The 16,279-nt window shown below is 43.3% G+C and overlaps 1 protein-coding gene across 1 annotated transcript; it reads right to left on the reverse strand.

Moving 5' to 3' along the window:
* Positions 1-1,858: 1,858 nt before the first annotated feature.
* LIM2 (lens intrinsic membrane protein 2) lies at positions 1,859-14,086 on the reverse strand. The gene is made up of 4 exons (XM_040415498.1): positions 13,912-14,086; positions 13,510-13,659; positions 2,013-2,147; positions 1,859-1,920 (listed from the first exon to the last, which is right to left on the reverse strand). Exons 1-4 carry the CDS (start codon positions 14,084-14,086, stop codon positions 1,859-1,861), a joined length of 522 nt encoding a protein of 173 aa, XP_040271432.1.
* Positions 14,087-16,279: the final 2,193 nt, after the last annotated feature.

Genomic DNA, 16,279 nt, shown 5'->3' on the forward strand with positions numbered 1-16,279 from the left:
AGGAACATGGGACCAACACAGATGTCTTCCGCTGCCGAGCGCACATGTAACAGGTCAGCCAGTGTCATAGGTACAGAACTGCTGACAGATGCCCTTTAAAAAGTATCAATGGTCATATTGATTGTAACCCCTAAGTACAATTTGTAACAGACTGTTTCCTAAAGGATTGTCACCCTAGAGTCCCACAGACAAGGTTTACTATTTAGGAATCTAGTAAAACTGGGTGACAATCCCTGTGGAAATTGTCGCCACGCAGTTTCTCATCCAGCTTTGCCAGAGACAGAGATAGCCAAGAAAATGCTGTAGAGCACACAAAAAACATTCACTAGGAAAGACGCCCAACTTTACCAAAATCATGAACAGCAAATTGGTCTAGTAACGTAGGAACTGGTGATTTATCAGTGCCATTGCAGAAGCTAGTAAAGTTATGTGATAACCTGGGTGATAACCGCTCTGGGTGATAACCTGGGTGATAACCACTCTGGGTGATAACCATTCTGAGTGATAACCACTCTGGGTGATAACCATTCTGAGTGATAACCTGGGCGATAACCATTCTGATTGATAACCACTCTCGGTGATAACCTGGGTGATAACCGCTCTGGGTGATAACCTGGGAGATAACTGTTCTGGGTTATAACCTGGGTGATAACCACTCTGAGTGATAACCAAGGACCTAGGTGATAACCGCTCTGGGTGATAACCTGGGTGATAACCACTCTGGGTGATAACCTGGGTGATAACCACTCTGGGTGATAACCATTCTGAGTGATAACCGCTCTGGGCGATAACTGCTCTGGGTGATAACCTGGGTGATAACCATTCTGATTGATAACCACTCTCGGTGATAACCTGGGCGATAACCTCTCTGGGTGATAACCTGGGCGATAACCTCTCTGGGTGATAACCTGGGTGATAACCGCTCTGGGTGATAACCACTCTGAGTGATAACCAAGGACCTAGGTGATAACCGCTCTGGGTGATAACCTGGGCAATAACCATTCTGAGTAATAACCGCTCTGGGTGATAACCTGGGCGATAACCTCTCTGGGTGATAACCTGGGCGATAACCTCTCTGAGTGATAACCTGGGCGATAACCATTCTGGGTTATAACCTGGGAGATAACCGCTCTGCGTGATAACCTGGGTGATAACTGCTCTGGGTGATAACCACTCTGAGTGATAACCTAGGACCTAGGTTATCACTCAGAGTGGTTATCACCCAGAGCGGTTATCACCTAGGTCCTAGGTGATAACCGCTCTGGGTGATAACCTGGGCAATAACCATTCTGAGTGATAACCACTCTGGGTGATAACCTGGGAGATAACCTGGGCGATAACCGCTCTGGGTGATAACCGCTCTGGGTGATAACCGCTCTGGGTGATAACCTGGGAGATAACCTGGGAGATAACTGCTCTGGGAGGACTAAAGGCTATAATATGTGGTCATCAAGATTTCCAGAAACAGAAGAACTAATAAACAAGTGAATACACTTCTATAAGTGTCACCCAGCTTTCCTGAAAAACAATTCAGCCTAGTAATGGAGTGTATTACTATATAACTACACAGGGCTAGTAAAGCTGTGCATCAACTTCTGTAAAGCTGCCTATCACCCAGCTTTCCCCGACACTGATGGAAGAGAAGACTACAGACAGGTCATATTTGTCATGATGGGTGGAAATGCCCATTAAAGTATATGAACCCCGATGCTGCGGATCGGGTCCTGTGTATATATGTATGTGGTGTTAAGGTGTCCGGTGTGCGCGGAATCTTGTCACCACCTTGTCCTGGAAGATGCGGAGAGAACGTTACTGAACATCATGCCATAGAATTGTCTTTATTACTACTCCCGCCATTTTAGCGAGGTCCGGTGACTCTCCGACATTCATGCATTTGATAGGCGCACATGTAAAATATTCCTGAAAAAAAAAGATATGGTTCAATAAATGAGCAGTGAAAGGCAAAGGAATCTATCCGCAGATTTGTACTGCGGCCTGTTCTCGAATCTTACCTGCAAAGAAAGTCATAAGCAAAGCAACCCAGCCCAAGATGTAGGACCAGGAGAAACGCCAGTCGCCAAACCGCTTTCCCAAAAAGTTAACTGTTACTCCAGTGTAAATTGCCATGGCCAGTAATACAAAAAGAGCTGTGAACATGAAAATGGAGGCATCAGTTAAAAAACAAGAATATAATGAATTAAATACTGCTTCCTATGCACAAAAATATAACTACTATAATACTGCTCCTATGTACAAGAATATAACTACTATAATACTGCTCCTATGTACAAGAATATAACTACTATAATACTGCTCCTATGTACAAGAATATAACTACTATAATACTGTCTCCTATGTACAGGAATATAACTACTATAATACTGCTCCTATGTACAAGAATATAACTACTATAATACTGCTCCTATGTACAAGAATATAACTACTATAATACTGCTCCTATGTACAAGAATATAACTACTATAATACTGCTCCTATGTACAAGAATATAACTACTATAATACTGCTCCTATGTACAAGAATATAATTACTATAATACTGCTCCTATGTACAGTAATATAACTACTATAATACTGCTCCTATGTACAAGAATATAACTACTATAATACTGCTCCACTATGTACAAGAATATAACTACTATAATACTGCCCCTATGTACAAGAATATAACTACTATAATACTGCTCCTATGTACAAGAATATAATTACTATAATACTGCTCCTATGTACAGTAATATAACTACTATAATACTGCTCCTATGTACAAGAATATAACTACTATAATACTGCCTCCTAAGTACAAGAATATAACTACTATAATACTGCTCCTATGTACAGTAATATAACTACTATAATACTGCCTCCTATATACAAGAATATAACTACTATAATACTGCTCCTATGTACAAGTATATAACTACTATAATACTGCTCCTATGTACAAGAATATAACTATTATAATACTGCCTCCTATGTACAAGAATATAACTACTATAATACTGCTCCTATGTACAAGAATATAACTACTATAATACTGCTCCTATGTACAAGAATATAACTACTATAATACTGCTCCACTATGTACAAGAATATAACTACTATAATACTGCCCCTATGTACAAGAATATAACTACTATAATACTGCTCCTATGTACAAGAATATAACTACTATAATACTGCTCCTATGTACAGTAATATAACTACTATAATACTGCTCCTATGTACAAGAATATAACTACTATAATACTGCCTCCTATATACAAGAATATAACTACTATAATACTGCTCCTATGTACAAGAATATAACTACTATAATACTGCTCCTCTGCACAAGAATATAACTACTATAATACTGCCTCCTATGTACAAGAATATAACTACTATAATACTGCTCCTATGTACAAGAATATAACTGCTATAATACTGCACCTATGTACAAGAATATAACTACTATAATACTGCTCCTATGTACAAGAATATAACTACTATAATACTGCTCCACTATGTACAAGAATATAACTACTATAATACTGCCCCTATGTACAAGAATATAACTACTATAATACTGCTCCTATGTACAAGAATATAATTACTATAATACTGCTCCTATGTACAGTAATATAACTACTATAATACTGCTCCTATGTACAAGAATATAACTACTATAATACTGCCTCCTAAGTACAAGAATATAACTACTATAATACTGCTCCTATGTACAGTAATATAACTACTATAATACTGCCTCCTATATACAAGAATATAACTACTATAATACTGCTCCTATGTACAAGTATATAACTACTATAATACTGCTCCTATGTACAAGAATATAACTATTATAATACTGCCTCCTATGTACAAGAATATAACTACTATAATACTGCTCCTATGTACAAGAATATAACTACTATAATACTGCTCCTATGTACAAGAATATAACTACTATAATACTGCTCCACTATGTACAAGAATATAACTACTATAATACTGCCCCTATGTACAAGAATATAACTACTATAATACTGCTCCTATGTACAAGAATATAACTACTATAATACTGCTCCTATGTACAGTAATATAACTACTATAATACTGCTCCTATGTACAAGAATATAACTACTATAATACTGCCTCCTATATACAAGAATATAACTACTATAATACTGCTCCTATGTACAAGAATATAACTACTATAATACTGCTCCTCTGCACAAGAATATAACTACTATAATACTGCCTCCTATGTACAAGAATATAACTACTATAATACTGCTCCTATGTACAAGAATATAACTGCTATAATACTGCTCCTATGTACAAGAATATAACTGCTATAATACTGCTCCTCTGCACAAGAATATAACTACTATAATACTGCCTCCTATGTACAAGAATATAACTACTATAATACTGCCTCCTATGTACAAGAATATAACTGCTATAATACTGCACCTATGTACAAGAATATAACTGCTATAATACTGCTCCTATGTACAAGAATATAACTACTATAATACTGCCTCCTATATACAAGAATATAACTACTATAATACTGCCTCCTATGTACAAGAATATAACTGCTATAATACTGCTCCTATGTACAAGAATATAACTACTATAATACTGCCCCTATGTACAAGAATATAACTACTATAATACTGCTCCTATGTACAAGAATATAACTACTATAATACTGCTCCATATGTACAAGAATATAACTACTATAATACTGCTCCTATGTACAAGAATATAACTACTATAATACTGCTCCTATGTACAAGAATATAACTACTATAATACTGCTTCTATGTACAAGAATATAACTACTATAATACTGCTCCTATGTACAAGTATATAACTACTATAATACTGCCTCCTATGTACAAGAATATAACTACTATAATACTGTTCCTATGTACAAGAATATAACTACTATAATACTGCTCCAATGTACAAGAATATAACTACTATAATACTGCCTTCTATGTACAAGAATATAACTACTATAATACTGTTCCTATGTACAAGAATATAACTACTATAATACTGCCTCCTATGTACAAGAATATAACTACTATAATACTGCTCCAATGTACAAGTATATAACTACTATAATACTGCCTCCTATATACAAGAATATTACTACTATAATACTGCCTCCTAGCTGTGAGGACGTGTGGCAGTAGCTCTCCTGAGGCTTTGGATGTCTGGAGAAAGCCCAGGGCGGGGCCACTCTGGGTGGGGATGCTCCCCAAGCAAGGCCCAGGCTCCAAGGCCTATTCTGGGAAATAATTCCCAGTCTTCTCACTCCATGGATAATTATCCAGAAGTTTCTTTGGAAGGAAGGAATGTTCCGAGTGTTGCCAGTCCCAGTGCAGCAGGAAGCAAAGATGAAAAGAAAATGTTGGAAGTAAAGAAGGAGACATCACTGAGTAAGACCATGGCTGCAGGTGTGCAATCCACCCCACCCTCAGGCAGACAGAGGAGAACATCCCTGGAGAAGCAGACCATGCAGGAGAATCTGCAGCAGCCTGTCCTGATACGGTCTGACCGCACACGTTACGGGAGTGGGAACAGCGCAAAAGTCGCCAACACGACAGATGAGACCAGAGGGAATACTGAAGGAAGGCTTCATGGGGCCACAAGTGCAGTCACTGGGAAGAACCAGGGGCCCAGTCCCCAATCTGGAGATAGTGACCTCGCAGCAGTGACCACGGCTGCACCAAGTCCAGTGCAAGGACCAAGCAGAGGGACGCCTGTAAGGAGCCATTCTGTGAGTACACAACCCCCCAATACTCAGCGTGCACCAGAACTATGTCTGGCCGAGCGGATCCCAGCTCTGGTCAAGAGACTAGAGACATTAAAAAGGACAAAACTACAGCTGCAGAAACAGATAGATTGTGTCTATAAGTTAAAGGCAGCAAACCCCAACAATCCGGCCGTCCACGACAAGAAGCTGAGCTCCCTCGCTGTGCAGCTCGCTGAGACTGTGCAGGACATGGAGGCTGTACTGGAGCAGATGGGACCAGTCGCTGAAACCTTCAGGAACCAGCAAAGACTTGAGGGACATGGGGGAAGACCTGCGCCAGAACCATCTCCATCTATACCCAAGTCTCCAACCTGTCCAGATGACACCCAGCAGGCCTGTGCAAGACCAGTCCTCAGACCAGCCAGCTTCCCTTTTGAGAAAGGGAATTTGTACAAAGAAGTGGGAGAAAGTGTCCAGCAACAGCAAAGACCTGAAGAGACTCCTCAAAAGGTACCACAAGTCCCAGCGGTTTGTATTGTGAAGCAGGACTATGGACTCAAGCCAGAAGGTAACTCTGCAGTAGCAGTGCAGTCACCACAAGCCCTGGGGGGCAGTAGAGAGCAGCAGGACTGTGGACTCTCGCCTGAAGGTAACTCTGCAGTAGCAGTGCAGTCACCACAAGCCCTGGGGGGCAGTAGAGAGCAGCAGGACTGTGGACTAAAGCCAGAAGGTAACTCTGCAGTAGCAGTGCAGTTACCACAAGCCCTGGGGGGCAGTAGAGAGCAGCAGGACTGTGGGCTCTCGCCTGAAGGTAACTCTGCAGTAGCAGTGCAGTCACCACAAGCCCTCGGGGGCAGTAGAGAGCAGCAGGACTGTGGGGTCTCGCCTGAAGGTAACTCTGCAGTAGCAGTGCAGTCACCACAAGCCCTGGGGGGCAGTAGAGAGCAGCAGGACTGTGGACTCTCGCCTGAAGGTAACTCTGCAGTAGCAGTGCAGTCACCACAAGCCCTGGGGGGCAGTAGAGAGCAGCAGGACTGTGGACTAAAGCCAGAAGGTAACTCTGCAGTAGCAGTGCAGTCACCACAAGCCCTGGGGGGCAGTAGAGAGCAGCAGGACTGTGGGCTCTCGCCTGAAGGTAACTCTGCAGTAGCAGTGCAGTCACCACAAGCCCTCGGGGGCAGTAGAGAGCAGCAGGACTGTGGGGTCTCGCCTGAAGGTAACTCTGCAGTAGCAGTGCAGTCACCACAAGCCCTGGGGGGCAGTAGAGAGCAGCAGGACTGTGGACTCTCGCCTGAAGGTAACTCTGCAGTAGCAGTGCAGTCACCACAAGCGCTGGGGGGCAGTAGAGAGCAGCAGGACTGTGGACTCTTGCCTGAAGGCAGCAGTGCAGCAGAGAGCTCACAGGTCATGGCTCAGCAGGACTGTCGGGGCTCTGTAGAGCAGGATCATACTGCTAGTGACTGCACTGATATGGCTGTATGTGATGTTACTGATGATGTTTCTGCAGAGGGGAGCGCTTCACAGTGTGTGTGGGATTTGGGATCATCTCTAGAGTCAGATCCACTATTAGATCAGCCTTCAGAGGCTTGTGACCCACAGAGTATTATGGATGATGGTGGGGAGGGGGCTGTACAGTCTGATGCACAGCACTTCCCCCCTTTAGTTACACCAGGAGTGTCAGACCCCCATAGTGCAGGCGGTCAGCAGCCACCACAGCGCCCCCAAGTACAGCAGGAGGGTGGAACTGGTGGTGTCTCCTCTGGTAATGCCTGGAGCCGTGGGTCACCATCCTTCAGGTCTAATGTGAACTATACATGTCAGGCTTTTAAGAGGAGGAACGTGGTCAGGTTCAGGCATAGAGGGGTCAAGGAGGATTTGCCCAACAGGAGGTTTGTGGTCCGTGAACTTCTGTGCCACCAAATGGGTTTCCTGCCATCTAACATCCTGGCAGTGATAAACCTTCCTGACAGGCAGGGGTATGACGTCAGCTTTAAACTCATGTCTGACCTGGACCGCTTCTGGGCTCATTTCGCCCGGGTGAGAGATGCTGATGGCTGGAATAAGTTCAGCCTCATCCCCATCTCTAGACCGGACACAGCAAACGTCACCATAATATTCTGGAACGAGTCGGTACCACACCAGGATATTGTTGTGTGGCTAAAAAGACACTGTGACCTAATGTCAGATCTGACCAAGACTAGGGACGAGGATGGCATATGGACTGGGGGGTGGAAGGTCCTGGTAAAGTTACGGCAGGTTAACAACATTACCCAACATCTGCCCAACCCGGGAGAAAGGGGTATGCTTCTATGCGGGTCAGCCTAGAAAATGTTTTAAATGCGGAAAGGCCGGTCATATTGCGAGTGTGTGCACCCTGGTAAAATGTAATTTATGCGGGGAGATCGGCCATGTCAGCGCCACCTGCCAGAACATCCGGTGCAACCTCTGTGGTAGGATCGGTCACTCGCACAGGGACTGTCCAGACGCCTGGCATAATGTTTGTAAGGACTTATCCCTGATGAGGACTTGCTGGAAGTGGCAGATGACCTAGAGGAGGAGACGCTGTTGTCAGGGTCAGCAGTGACACCGCCCGAGCCTCAGCACAATATGGGTGACAATATAGGTGACATAGTGCCTGACCAGTCCCAGCCAGGAGCCACTGAGGGGAGCGGGGAGGTCACTGAGCAGGTTGTGGGCATGTCGTCTTCTGCCCCAGCATCAATAAATCCGCAGAAGAGACGGAAGAAGGACAAAACCAGCCGTAAGCCTGGGGGGGAATGGACCACTGTCCAAAAACCTTCCAAAAAGAAAGTAGACCCCGGGTCAGGTGTCATGACTATTACAAATAGGTACGGTGTCCTATCAGAGTCAGACGCTGAGGAAGAGATGGAGAGAGAGTTAAAGAGGGTGGTAGATGAATTTAATGAGGACCAAGAGGGCGATCCCCCCACAAAAAGGAAACCCCCGCGAGCTAAACGTCTGTCCGAATCAGACATGGAGACAGGTGGTCGGCAGGTGGGCTCAGACTCAGATCTATGATGATGGGGGGAATATCTCTGCTTCTTGTGCTTTGCTTTGATGGCTGACTTTACCCTTAAAGTGTTCTCCAATAATGTGAACAGTGTCAGAGTGAGGAGGACCAGGCATGTGGTTTATGAACATCTAAGGTCTCTTGATGCTGATGTCTTTTTCTTACAAGAGACACGTTTGAATACTTTAGGACTCTTACGGGAAGCCGAGCGTGAATGGCGGTCTGGTCCATCCTTTTGGTCACTGGCTGTAGAACCAAGTGCCGGGGTCTCTATCCTCTTTAACACCAATGATGTAACTATACATAGGTTGACAGAGGTATTGATGGGAAGGTGCCTAATTCTGGAAGTTACCATTCGGGGTAGGAGGCTCCGTCTTATAAATATCTATGGTTCGCAGACAGTGACTGAAAGGGTTAACCTTTATAATGAAGTGAAGCCATATCTCTTCACATCTATCCCTGTCATGTCTGGAGATTTTAATGCCACCAGGACATCTTGTAACAGGACCTCTAATAGGCCTCTTACCAGAGACTCCAAGGTCTTAAACAGAATTATTCAACAGGCCGGGTTGTCAGATGTGTTTGTGCAGGGTGGTCGGAAACCAAAATTTACTTATTCTTGTGGTGAAAGAAGAAGTCGGATAGATTTAGCTCTGGTGAGTCCTACAGAGACCATTGGTGAGAAAGATGAGATCGTCCCTTATTCAGACCATCTGGCCTTATATTTCTGTTTGGGTGTCACAAAGTGTTCTGGGACAGGTAGAGGGTTATGGAGACTTAATTCCAGTCTATTAGAAGACCCTTCGGTTCAGAGTCATGTTCACTCTCTTATACAGAGTCAGCTAGAGAGAGTGGACTTTTATGGCAATATGGCCGACTGGTGGGAGGATGTCAAGGATGAGATCAGATCTCTCTTAAAGAGACTGTCATTTATAAAGGGGAAGAGTAAGTATGGTCAGTATCTCAAGCTGCGGAAAGAATTGGAGTCACTATATTCGGCGGGAGGGGATGACCAACAAAGGATAGACCGGCTGAAATCTGAGATAAGGCAGTATCAGTACAGCAGGTATACCTCCCTGGTTCTTGAACGGGATTATGGGACCTTAGGGTCTCCTGATCCCTTTGAGAATTACCGGGAGCGAGTGGCAAATAAATCTGTCACCGGTCTCACTGACCCCCAGGGTGTTTTGCAAGAATCTCGGGAGGCTATCCTGGGGGTGGTGAGATCTTACTATGCTGACTTGTTTCAGAAGAAGGTTTTGGATAGAGACAAGATGACCCAATTCTTGGAGGAAACTCCGCTCCCTGATACTAATGATTTGGACTTTTCTCCTTTGACAGCAGATTTGACGGTGGCGGAGGTTAAAGAGGCAATTGATAAGTTACATCTGAAGAAGGCACCAGGTCCAGATGGGATAACAGCAGAATTCTATAGGACATTCAGAGACCTCCTCGCTGATTCTGCTGTCCAAAGGTAAAGAGCCGAGTGACATCAAGAACTGGAGGCCGATTGCCCTCTTGAATGTTGACAGAAAGATTCTGGCAAAAATTCTGTTTTCTAGATTAGTTTGTCTGTCCTCAGCACTGTTGTCAGGCTGTCAGTTTGGCACAGTAGAAGGGCGGAACATCTCTGGAGCAGTCATCTCGATAAGGGAGATGTTTGAGAGATGTAAAGCCCTGAGGGGTGGGAGATATGTTGTGAGTCCTGACCAGGCTAAAGCCTTTGACAGAGTAGATCATGAGTATCTATGGGCCACTTTGTCAAAGTACGGTATTCCGGGGCAATTCATCGATTGGCTGAAGACTTTGTATTGCGAGGCTGAGAGCTTTCCTCTGGTCAATGGTTGGCAAGGTGATACCTTCAGGGTTGAGGCAGGGGTGAGACAGGGTTGCCCACTGAGTCCGCTGCTGTATGTATTTGCCTTAGACCCATTCTTGAGGTCACTGCAGGAGTGTGGTTTTCAGGGGGTGCCGGTCCCCCATTGCCTGCCCCTGAGTGTTGTTGCCTATGCGGATGATGTGACTGTAGTGATATCTGAGCCTCGTGAGGTGGAGATGTTGTCTGCGGCCATCAGAAGTTACTCGGAGGCCTCAGGGTCTCTGGTCAACCTTGAGAAGAGTCAAGCTCTCTGGATATCAGACAGTGATCCAGACTTTGATCTGCCACAATTTGTGAGAGCCTCCACCTATATTAAAATCCTAGGGGTCAAATTTGGGAGGAATGATAACGCCAAACTAAATTGGGAAGAGAAGTTGGAAGCCGGAAATGCAAAGGTTCAGCGATGGAAGAACTGGAGGCTGACCTATAGAGAAAGGGTTAAAATGTTGAAGACTTACCTGGTCCCTGTCTTCTTGTATGTCTCTGTCGTTTTTACTTTGCCGGAATCTTTCTCCGCTAGGCTCTTTAGCCTGTTCTTCCAACTGTTGTGGGGGAACAGGTTGAACCTGATAAAAAGAGGGATCACCTATCTACAGAGGATATGCTGAATCCAAGGGTGTTCTTTGACTCCATGTTTCTAAAAGTTAATTTTGGTTGCCTGGACTCAGAGAACAGCTTCCTGTGGGTGAATAGTATAAGGGACTGGATAATGCCTTTTGCAGAGTCTTGGGTGCGAGGCGGCAGTCTCAAGAGGGGTCGATGGACGAGTGACTACCTCCCCCAGTACCTGGACTATGGGCTGAAGTGTGTGAGAAGGTGGAAGATAGAGAAGTCCTACATTGAGGGTAAGCCAAGGAAAGATCTATACGTGAGGGTCTGTAGGGCTTTCTTTTGTTCTCCACTTGTCTTGAGGGATTGTGTGACTAGCACGTTACAAGAAAGTCCTCAATGGGAAACGACTCCCCGCCAAATTATTTGACATAGCTTGGTTGTCATTACATGGAAAGCTATTTGTTAGGGGTAACCTGAAATTTTTAAGTGTTTCAGATACGAACTGTCCTCTCTGTTGTCAGCAGGAGGAGACGATGGAGCACTTAATATCTGACTGCAGGGGTGGGAGGAGAATATGGGAAGAGGTGTCACAAAAGCTAAACATCCCATTACTGCAGTCCCTGACTTATCCTGATATAATCTATGCTGTTCCATCCAGAAATAGGAATGTAGACAGGGGGACAATGTACCTGATCATATCTGTCATAAAATATTACCATTGGCACATGAGAACCCGCGTGTCTATACACAATGAGCCATTCCACCACACCACAGCCGTAAGCCAAATAATGTCTGAGCTCCAATGGGTTAAGTCATTAGAGATAAGGAGTAACCCGAATAATAGGAAATTATGGAGAAATGTGTCTTTGGTTTAAAACAGAAAATATGATGTTATTTTGTGTGTTTTTTTCTCTTCTTTTTCCTCCCCAGCAAATGTGGACTTTCTAAGTTTAATATGATTCTATAGTCATTCTAGATGAGTAGTCATTGTGTGTACAATGCCTGTTGTTATTTTGTTTTTGTATTGTAAGAATGTATTTTAATTGTATTTTTTTTGTTTGTTTTCACAATAAAAATTGCCTCCTATGTACAAGAATATAACTACTATAATACTGCTCCTATGTACAAGAATATAACTACTATAATACTGCCTTCTATGTACAAGAATATAGTACTATAATACTGCTCCTATGTACAAGAATATAACTACTATAATACTGCTCCTATGTACAAGAATATAACTACTATAATACTGCCTCCTATGGACAAGAATATAGTACTATAATACTGCCTCCTATGTACAAGAATATAACTACTATAATACTGCCTCCTGTGTACAAGAATATAACTACTATAATACTGCTCCTATGTGCAAGAATATAACTACTATAATACTGCTCCTATGTACAAGAATATAACTACTATAATACTGCTCCTATGTACAAGTATATATCTACTATAATACTGCCCTCTATATACAAGAATATAACTACTATAATACTGCCTCCTATGTACAAGAATATAACTACTATAATACTGCTCCTATGTACAAGAATATAACTACTATAATACTGCTCCTATGTACAAGTATATATCTACTATAATACTGCCCTCTATATACAAGAATATAACTACTATAATACTGCTCCTATGTACAAGAATATAACTACTATAATACTGCTCCTATGTACAAGTATATATCTACTATAATACTGCCCTCTATATACAAGAATATAACTACTATAATACTGCCTCCTATGTACAAGAATATAACTACTATAATACTGCTTCTATGTACAAGAATATAACTACTATAATACTGCTCCTATGTACAAGAATATAACTACTATAATACTGCTCCTATGTACAAGAATATAACTACTATAATACTGCCTCCTATGTACAAGAATATAACTACTATAATACTGCCTCCTATGTACAAGAATATAACTACTATAATACTGCTCTTATATACAAGAATATAACTACTATAATACTGCTCCTATGTACAAGAATATAACTACTATAATACTGCCTCCTATGTACAAGAATATAACTACTATAATACTGCTCCTATGTACAAGAATATAACTACTATAATACTGTCTCCTATGTACTAGAATATAACTACTATAATACTGCTCCTATGTACAAGAATATAACTAATAATACTGCTCCTATGTGTAGGTATATTACTAGTATAATACCGCACACTATAGACTAGCATTATCAGTTAGTGGACACTGCAGTGTTATGTATACATGACACATTTACTTACTGGAGATGAAGAACATGATGCCTGCAGCAAATGATCTGTTAAATCTCTGAAAAGTAGAGAAATGTGCAAAGGACAAGATCCCAGCAATGATCCCAGCGAAGCAGGACAGTGTGGAGAGGATCATAAAAGCTCTTGTGGCGTTCCAGTACGCTGGAAGAGAGGAACAGTTCAGCTCTACAGCAAAACACTGAGCCCTGTATAGTATAGGGACCAATACAACATTATAGGACACCTGTGCACTATAAAACTTCTCTGTCATAGCAGGGATCGGTGGGTAACTTATGCTGGGCTTGTGCTGATGTGCAGAGGCCAAACTGAACAGGCAGAGCTGCAGTGTACAGCATAGTGATGAAAATGTTTTAAATAACTCTGATCCCATGGCCTAGAGTGATGGATACCTACCGATGCTCTCCGTCTGCATGTAGCATTTTCCGGTCACACAATATCTCCACAGGCCTTGGTGTGCAAATGTCCCAGACAGTCGATACTGCATCCAGTAGTCTGTGGCGGTGGAAACGACTAAAAGGATGTTACCTACACAGGCGCAGAAGAGGCCTCCACCCATGAAACTATACATCTTGACAGCAGAAGATGGTGTCTGGAGAAGATGACAAGTTATACACAGTATATAATTATACGTCACTAGGGCCATTTAATATTTGCTAATGTAGTGCCTATGAGGTCCTATGGTTATTATGTACACAGATGGAGTGGAACTTATTGCAGGTTTACAGTTAGGTACCACCAGTGGTTAACACAGAAGAGAAGGGCCCCATAGCAAATCTACCATGGGTCTCTATAATGGATCGGGGATTCAGAAGGATGTTGTGTGGAGGAATAATCTAATAGCAAAGTGGATGACACTATTAATGGCCCCTGTTTTTCAGTGTTTTATCTCCTTCAAACATATGGTGAGATTTATCATCTTCCTTGTTTTAACGATAATTAAAAGATTTATTTAAGCCACACTCTTATCAGTGAGGTAAGAACTGAACTATAATGAGTTTTGAGGAGGTTAGAGAGCAGAGATAAGGAGTCTGTCAGCTCTCCAAAATCCATAGGGTGCTACTAGAGCATCTCAGCTCTACAACACAATAGGGGGAGCTCCCATCATCCTGCTACCCTTATAGCACATGGCTGGCACCCCATAGTAATACAAGAAAGATATAGTGACCTACAACATCCTAACTGGATAATGTTCTCATTGGAGCTGAGTTCTTTGTCTTTGTGCACACAGATTTATATCTTTCAGCCCGTCCACCTAAGGATGTCAGATGTGCATAACATATCTATTGTGAGTTAACCACTCTGGAATACATCTCTGCACTGGTGGAGGGGACATCAAGGTTTGGGGCTGGTGGAGAGAATGTCATAGGTGGGACTGGTGGAGGTGACATCATGGTTTGGGACTGGTGTTGACGAAACATCATGGTTTGGGGCTGGTGGAGAGAATGTCATGGGTGGGTCTGGTGGAGGTTGAAATATCGTTTGGAGCTGGTGGAGGGAGCATCATGGTTTGGGACTGGTGGAGAGAATGTCATGGGTGGGTCTGGTGGAAGTGACATAATGGTTTGGGGCTGGTGGAGGGAGCATCATGGTTTTTGGGGCTGGTGGATGAGTCATCATGGTTTGAGGTTAGTGGAGGTAACATCATGGTTTGAGGCTGGTGGAGAGAACATGAGAGTTTGGGACTGGTGGAGGGAATGTCGGGGTTGGTGGAGATGACATCATGGTTTTGGACTGGTAGAGGGAGCATCATGGTTTGGAGCTGGTGGAGGGAACGTCATGGTTTGGGGCTGGCGGAGGAAAAATCATGGTTTGAAGAGGTGAAGCAGGCATCATGGTTTGGAGCTGGTGGAGGGGAAATCAAGGTTTGGGGCTCGTGGAGGGGACATCATGGTTTGGAGCTGGTGGAGGGAACCTCATTGTTTGGTGGTGGTAAAGGAAACATCATGGTTTGGGGCTGAAGGAAGGAGCATCTTGGTTTGAGAATGTTGGATGACCATCATGGTTTGGGGCTGGTGGAGTGGGCATCATGATTTGGGGCTGATGGAGGGGACATCATGGTTTGGGCTTGGTAGAGAGGGCATCATGTTTTGGGACATCGGTCACATGGCCTAGGCGCAGCTCAGCCCCACTGAAGTGAATGAGCACCAAACACAGCCGATATACGATGTATGGCGCTGTGTTTGGTTAGTTGTAAGAAGGCCTCAGCGCTCACAGGAGCGCCGGTGCCTTCTCAAACAACTGATTGGCAGGGATCTCTGAGATGGCTTTCCCAGAGAATGGTGCACTCACTGGGCCTGAATGGCTTCCCTGGGCTGAGATCAGGGAACCAGTTCACTCGTGTTAATAGTTATGTGTCTTCTGAAAAGTTCCACACTATCACAGCTGTAGTTGTTATGGAGGTCTGCAGGTGGCCGGGCTCCATAATAAAACAGCGACTCTGCCATACACGACAATTCTAATTCATAGAAACATAGAAACATAGAATGTGTCGGCAGATAAGAACCATTTGGCCCATCTAGTCTGCCCAATATACTGAATACTATGGATAGCCCCCGGCCCTTATCTTATATGAAGGATAGCCTTATGCCTATCCCATGCATGCTTAAACCCCTTCACTGTATTTGCAGCTACCACTTCTGCAGGAAGGCTATTCCATGCATCCACTACTCTCTCAGTAAAGTAATACTTCCTGATATTACTTTTAAACCTTTGCCCCTCTAATTTAAAACTGTGTCCTCTTGTGGTAGTTTTTCTTCTTTTA

The sequence above is a fragment of the Bufo bufo genome, chromosome 1 (genome assembly GCF_905171765.1).
Source record: "Bufo bufo chromosome 1, aBufBuf1.1, whole genome shotgun sequence".
Taxonomy (NCBI): Eukaryota; Metazoa; Chordata; class Amphibia; order Anura; family Bufonidae; genus Bufo; species Bufo bufo.